Source organism: Mesoplodon bidens, assembly GCF_964165515.1.
Source record: "Mesoplodon bidens genome assembly, chromosome: 12".
Taxonomy (NCBI): Eukaryota; Metazoa; Chordata; class Mammalia; order Artiodactyla; family Ziphiidae; genus Mesoplodon; species Mesoplodon bidens.
Genome location: NC_138168.1, coordinates 52,434,455 through 52,442,199, shown reverse-complemented (window position 1 = coordinate 52,442,199; position 7,745 = coordinate 52,434,455). Strand labels below are relative to the sequence as shown.

General features: G+C 45.3%; 1 protein-coding gene across 3 annotated transcripts in view; it reads left to right on the top strand.

Annotated features, from left to right (window-relative positions):
* The first annotated feature begins 498 nt into the window (after nt 1-498).
* FAM184A (family with sequence similarity 184 member A) overlaps nt 499-7,745 on the top strand; it is a 117,030-nt gene continuing 109,783 nt past the window's right edge. For all 3 annotated transcript variants that reach the window (XM_081250670.1, XM_081250671.1, XM_081250669.1), the window contains exon 1: nt 499-763. In XM_081250670.1, the coding sequence (XP_081106796.1) occupies nt 596-763 (168 nt within the window). In that variant the 5' untranslated portion in view covers nt 499-595. The remainder of the gene's footprint in view (nt 764-7,745) is intronic.

Here is a 7,745-nt window from a genome sequence, read left to right as displayed (position 1 = left end):
GAGCCCCGCAAGAGAAGCCCGCGCCGGTCGCCGGGTTGCGGGGCAGGCGGCGGCGCGGGGCGGAGCTTGGCTGCGGGGAAATGACGTCGCCACCCCGCGCGCTCCGCGCGCCCTCTTAACGGCGGCTCCGCGGCTCCCGCGTCCTCCTTCAGGTCCCCGCCTCCCCCCGCAGAAGCCCGCCCAGTCTCCTCCCTCCGCAACCCCCTAGGCGGCTGTCCCGCTGTGTGTCGGGTGGGAGCAGGACCTGCGGGGCCACAGTGCCCACGTCTCCGCCCGCCAGGCGCGAGCTGAAGAGAGGGCGAGAGCGGATCGGGCCCCGGGCCGCCGCCGCCGCCGCCGCCGCCGCCGCCGCCGCACCCCGGGCATCTGCCCCGCGCCGGTGTCGCCCGCGGCTTCGGGCCGACGGGGCCGCCCCGTCCCTGGACGGCGGTGACTCGGGGTTCGCGGGCGGGGGGGCGCGGTCGGCCGCGGCTGCCGGGCGCCGGGTGTCGGGTCCGGAAGCGGCCGCCCCGGCTCCTGCCTCCCCGTCGCCGTTGCTCGGCGGGCCGCCCCCCGAGCGCGGGCACCGGTGCCCCGGCCGGGGTCTGCCGGGAAGATGGCGACCCCAGGCATGAGCTGGCAGCAGCACTATTACGGCGGCTCGGCGGCCGGGGCGGCCAAATTCGCGGCCTCGCCGGCCGCCGCGCAGCAGGCGGGGCAATGCATGGACTACAGCCAGGACTTGCACCTGAAAATGAGCAAGAAAATCGCCCAGCTCACCAAGGTAAGGGAGCGGCTGCGGGTTGGGCACTGCGGAGACGCCGCGCGGGGCCCACCTGCCCGGTTGGGAGGCTGCGCGCCCTGCGCCCGGGGCGAGTTGAAAGGGGGCTGTTTTGGGGAAGCAACAGCCAGAGACTTACCTCCTGTAACCGTTCAAACTTCGGTGCAACGCCGGTGACGTTAATTTAAACTAAATTAAACCCGACAGCAAAGCTCGGTTTATGGGACTTGCCCCCCGCTACCCTTTTGGGGTAAGCCAGCACAGAACAAATTAGGATCTACTTCTTTTACGGCACAATAATAAATCACTTTAGTTTTGCTCTCGTGCATCTGCCGAGGCTCCACGAGGCTTTACTGTAACTGTATAAAGTACAGTACCGTATTTACCCAACATGATCCGGAGTCTTCGAATTCCATCAGTACCTTTCATTGGTTACGTAGTTAAGGGGAGAATAAATCCTGCTGAGCGATGTAGGAGGATAAAACATACCTAGCGTGCCATTTTCAGGATTTAATGAGTCATTCCTTATACTGACAATGTCAAACAAGGCTTTTTAGATGAATCATGTGTCTGCATTTAGTTAAATGCTTCAATCTATCAGAAGATAATTTTCAAAGGGCAAATACGCCCGCAGATTTGGCCAATTGTAGTTTAGAATCGTCTTTGGATGGTGAGCTTTTTTTCTGCTTTAAGGAAATGTTGATAATGAGAAACAGTTGGTATCTGTGAAGCAGGAGCAACTTAGATCAATTACATTGCTCTCTTGAGAGCTCAGGAGCAATCTTTCAATACCCATTACGTGAGAAGAAGTGATTCGTGGTTTCTGGAAGCTAGTAGAAGTGATAGACCTTAGTTTAGTGTTTAAGTGGAGTCGGCTAACCACTTGTTAGGAGTGTTGGTATGTGAAGAGAGGCGGGCATTGTGGGGTTTGCTACTAGATAACCTCTGAAGTCTGACTCTTTCAACTCCAAGCAATTTTGCTTGTTGGTGTTTGGTTTTTGTTTTCTGTCAGCACCATCTCAGAGGTTGCTATGTGTCCAGATTTTACTGTTTTCTCTTTTGACTGAGGGTCCCCAAATTCAGAGAAGGGAAGGCCCAAGAAGGAACAGTAGTATACCATCAGAGCATTTACACATTTGGGTGCTAAAAGCCAGGCTTTCTGAAATCATGTTTGGTCTTTAGAATACTGATGTCCAGAATGAAGCACATGTATATTTATTTATTCTGATTTTCTCTTATAGTGTGTCCAAAACATCCATTATTATTGTTCTAGGTTGTAACCCTCTAGGGCCCAGCTGTAAGTCATAGAAACACTCAGTAAGCTGGTAGTGGAACTGTGTACAGTTTAACAAATGAAGTTTCTTTTCTCTCCAGCGAACTACTTTTCTTTTTACTTTTACTTTTTCAATTTCCCGTTCTTTTGTCAGAAAAAAAAAATCACAACTGTGAAATGTTGGAGTACTACTAGGAGTTGCAGTCACTTTCTTTACACTACCCACCTCAAACCTAACAAAGCAGGAGGCTGCCCTCTTGCCAGTGCTCTCATCACGGCTTGAGTGCTATATCTAATCTGTCCTGAGTATTACTGGACTCTGATTTAGTGTTTATAGTTACAATCTCTAAACACTCACACCACCCTCTCTGCTAAGTGCCTCAGACATTTTAATCTCACACTAGAGTTTCTCAGCCTCGACACTACTGACATTTTAGACTGAATAATTCCTTGTTGGGAGTGGGCAGGGCTGCCCTGTGCACTGTAGGATGTTTAGCACCATCCCTGGTGCTACCTAGCAGCTTCTACTTGTAGTCCCCACATGCACACACAGTAGTGACAATACATATGTCTCCAGGCCAATTTATGTTGCCAAATGTTCCCAGGGGAGGGACGAGCAGGTGGAGAACTGCTGCTGATTAACACTGAAATATCCCACTCCGTCTCTTAACCTCTGTTACTAAGACAATGCAGGAGAATGGAACAGTCTGATATATAGGGCTGTGTTTTAGCCAACACCCTTCAGTTTCTGAAACATACAATAAGACCTGCTTGCTTTAGGTACCAACTTGGAAACTGTCAATTTTATAGTCACATATACTTATGGTAAATACCATAAGAATGATATCATGAGTAATATATTGACTGATAGAAATTTTACTGATATCTGCTTTATAGAGTTTTTACTCATGAAGAGTTTATTAATACATTCACACCAGTAGAGGTTTGTTAATAGAACTATGTTTGGAACTTGGCAGTAGCTTGTATTTCAAAATTAGACATTATAAAGGTAACCATTAAAATAAGATTTTATTTCTTTTGGAAATGAGTCAACAGAACTCACCTCTTCAATGTTATTGTTAGCATGGCTTGGGAATCTGACACACTGTCTTGAGTTAAAACTCCTGCTCTACCATTTACTAGTAGTATGACTTTGGGCAAGTCATTAACCTCTGAGCCTCAATTTCCTAACTTTTAAAAAAAAATTTATTTCATTTATTTTTGGCTGCGTTGGGTCTTCATTGCTGTGCACAGGATTCCTCCAGTTGTGGCGAGCAGGGGCTACTACCTTCGTTGTGGTGCACAGGCTTCTCATTGCGGTGGCTTCTCTTGTTGCGGAGCACAGGCTCTAGGCGTGCGGGTTTCAGTAGTTGTGGCATGCGGGCTCTAGAGCACAGGCTCAGTAGTTGTGGCTCACGGGCTTAGTTGCGCCGCGGCATGTGGGATCTTCCTGGACCAGGGCTGGAACCCGTGTCCCCTGCATCTGCAGGCGGATTCTTAACCACTGTGCCACCAGAAGAGCCCTCCTAATCTTCTAAAGAAAGATAATGATACTATAACTCTCTAAGATAGTAGGCTCTTAATTCAGGCTGTCACTGAAAAGACATATTATATGCCAACAAAGTATTAGTAAAATACTGGATAATATACTTTTTAAATGCTTTCTTTTTAAAATAAACCATCCTGCATTAATAGCATTATGTGATACTGTATTTCTTTGTGGGTTTTCTGCTAAAATTGTTAAAAATGTATATAATGATAGTAATTTTTCTTGTATTTGAATATCAGAGTTTAAAATTTTCACAGTTGCTCTCTGTTTTTATAGTACAGTATTAAAAATACAATATGCACTTTTCCGAGATTTGGCAGACAATGAAAGGAGAAGGATGAAAGTAATCTACATTATAAGTTTACACATAGTGACATATTTTAAACTAACTAAAAAGCAGTCTCAGCTGCAGGCATATTTGTTCAGATTCTGTTTTCTAAGAACCTAACCTAGCAGCCATCACATGGAAAGGACACAGCTGTTCTTTAAGCATCTTTTATGTAAGGCGTGCTTTGCTAAGTGTTAGCAGGGATCAAGACAGTCTTTTTTTTTTTTTGCCGTATGCGGGCTTCTCACTGTTGTGGCCTCCCCTGTTGCGGAGCACAGGCTCCGGATGCGCAGCCTCAGCGGCCATGACTCACGGGCCCAGCCGCTCCGCGGCATGTGGGATGTTCCCGGACTGGGGCACAAACCCGTGTCCCCTGCATCGGCAGGCGGACTCTCAACCACTGCGCCACCAGGGAAGCCCCCAAGACAGTCTTTGCCTTTTTTTTTTTTTTTTTTTTTGTGGTACGCGGGCCTCTCACTGTTGTGGCCTCTCCTGTTGGGGGGCACAGGCTTCGGACGCGCAGGCTCAGCGGCCATGGCCACGGGCCCAGCCGCTCAGCGGCATGCGGGATCCTCCCGGACCGGGGCACGAACCCGTGTGCCCTGAATCGGCAGGCAGACTCTCAACCACTGCGCCACCAGGGAAGCCCCAGTCTTTGGCTTTTAAAGTGAGTCTGTTAGGGACTTCCCTGATGGCGCAGTGGATAAGACTTTGGGCTCTCAATATAGGGGGCCTAGGTTCGATCCCTGGTCAGGGAAATAGATACAATATGCATGCCACAACTAAGACCCGGCGCAACCAAATAAATAAATAAAGTGAGTCTATCATATTTTGTTGCTCATGTCAAATTTTGAGAATTACTATTAGATTCCTGAGTTATGTTATGGCAGATTTCTGGAATTGTTAATGACTGAGCCATCTCAAGATAGAGAAGCTAGATGGGTAGTTATGTTTTATAAGATCATATCTGTGTACTTCTCTGCTCTCCACTGTGTTGACTTTTTAGTGCATTCAATTGAGAAGCAGGACTTACGGGATGAAATTATAAAACAGCTTTATTTTTTGTCATTCACTAGTCCTTTCAATTTACGCGGTGAGGCTGGCACATTCCCTGCCCATGGATAAACTTGACTTTTCTGGTTGCTTTTAGATACTGAAAATTGTCCTTCAGTAACTAAGTCACAAAAGTCTCAATTTGATTATTAAAATGTCTAGTACTAACAAATACAAACCCCAAACCAAACCTGAGTTAAAGATGAAGCTTCTCCCCCATACCCAGTTCCTAGCTCTGCCCATTGCAAGGGGGAAGCCAATAATTGGGGACTGTTTTTTTTCTTCTGACTGGGCTTTTCTACTGCTCCTTCTTTGTCTTGCCTCTGCGAGTTTCTGACTTCTCCCAAGTCGGACAAGGAAGAAGGGAAGAGAGGAAAGAAGAGCCGCAACTAGCTAACTAACACTCGATTGGTGCCTGGTGATCTAGCTTCGGTGCTGCTGTAGACTTGGCAGATGTTTAAGGTTCTTTCTTTCACCTGTGGATCCTCCACCCCCCACCTCAATTGCCCGCCTCACATTGCTTGACAGTGAGAATGCATCTGTATTCTGGCTGGCTTTTTATGTCTTCCTCAGCTTCTTGGATCTGGCAGGACCTCATGTTCCTTTTGCTGAGGTCTGTTCAAGCTGCAGGTGACCCTCTTGGTTGGACCCAAATGACGTCACCCCAGCTCTCACTGTCTCTCTCATTGGACCCACATTGGTCCATATGGAGCGCTCATTCTTTGTCCAGACAAACTCTGGAAGTGGTCCCAAATGAAGCTGTCTCTCTTCTGCTCTCACATGCCTCTTCATCTAGCTTCTTATCCTTTGGAATTTCCAGGGGTGAATCAGGTGCCAGTTCAGTGTGTTCTTCAGAGTGCTCGAGACATATCAAGCTCTTCAAGTGGTCCCATCAAAGCCTTCTCCTCTAGGCTTTAGGTGAGAGGCAGGCATCCATCTCCTCCCTCCCCGCTGGAAGGCAAGAGCACTTGTTCCTGTAGCTCTCCCCGAGGAACTCTTCTCCAGAACCCCCCTCTGTGTTCTCCTTGAAGCTTCTCTCACTAGTGTTGAGGGTAGGAGGTAACACATCTCAACACTTTAGACTGCCTCCTTTGGAAATTTTGAGAATGTTCTGGCACCTGCTTTGGAATGTCAGTTGTCTTTGGTTCTCAGTAGAAACTTCCCTTTTAACATCCTGTCATGTTAGCTGCCCATCCAACACTTTTTTAGTTGTTGCACTTTTGATATAGTTTAGTCCAGTTATCACTTACGGACGTAACTAGTATAAGGTTGGGTATAAGGTTGCAAAGAGCAGGAACAGTTGCTTTGTGTTCTCTGTGCTTAGCATCAAACCCTTCTTAAAAGTCTTCTTTTAATACCCAGCTTATGTGTCTCCTCCCAAGAACTGCCCTGACCAACCTGGGCCTTTTTGGGTTTGCCTTACTCTGAATTACTGTAACATTTATTGTCTGTACTTCTTATTTGATACTTAATAATACACATTTGCACACCATTTATTGTGTTTATAAATATACTTTGTTTCTCTAGTTTGGCTGTAAGTTCCTCAGCTATAGAGACTATATATTTCATGTAACCTTAATATGAATGTTTTGCACATAGTGTTTTAAAAGCTTAATAAATATTTATTGAAGATAATGATGTACCACATAACTTTGTTATATAGTAGAGAAAGTCAGTAAATATTTTTGAGGAGTTGTATCTGCTACTCTTCTGGATTAATGCTAGATCATTTCAGCTGAGTTAAATTACTCTTAAATATTTAAATATTTGGCTTCCCCTTAAACTGCTTCAAAAAGCTATATATTATTATTTTTGATGCAAAAATAAAAACATAAAGCACTTTGCCTAAAATATAAATATTATCATTTCAAAAGGAAGGTAATTGATATACTAGATTCTTAGCAAATACGGAAAAATAGTCTTTTGATCAGTCATTTAATACTGACTCTGCTTTTACTATATTCAAAACCTGAATGTGTTTATATAATACCAAAACCAGTGAAATTTTCAAACAATTCTGTTTTCTCTATGTTAACTTCAACTGATTTCTCACTAGTTGGTTTGTTTGAATTACCTAAATACTGTTTCATACTAATATTTAGTTTTGGTTATGACTTGGATTGTTTCAGCTTGGCATATGCCAAACGTAGCATCCTTTTTTCCCTCCTTTGTTACATTGCAGCTTTGACATTCTATTAGGCAGCAGCTTAGGTGTAATCTTTTAGTCATAGCTGAGTGGTTTGAATTAATTTCCTGTATTTTACTAATGGGCACAAAAGCATGATATGCTATTAATCAATTGTCTAAAAACTTATAAATCGACTGCCTTTAGAGTTAAAAGGTTTAGAGCTGGAAGAAACCGTAGATTCTTACCGGCCTAACCCTCTCAGTTTATAGGTATGGAAGTTGAGGGTGTAAAGTCATTTGAAGACTATATAGCTTGTCACTGGCAGATCTTGGATTCGAACCCAGGTCTCTGGAATGGTCTAGGAGAGGGGCAGCCATACTAGCAGGTCTCTTTTTGCTGGGCATGCCTTCCTTCTAACTAATATTACCACTCAGCTCCTAAGAGGCCACGGAGTTTTTTCCCCACGTTGGAACTGTGTTGCTTACCATTTGAATCACAGACCTGATGAGAGTGAAACCCACCTGCCTCTTTCATACACTGCACAATTTCTGGATATGTGGGTTGTACAGTTTGTGTCTGTGGCTTTGGTAGATTTGTAACAGCTATTTTTTTTTTATATTCTCAGATAAATGTCATAATATTTTCATGTTTTCA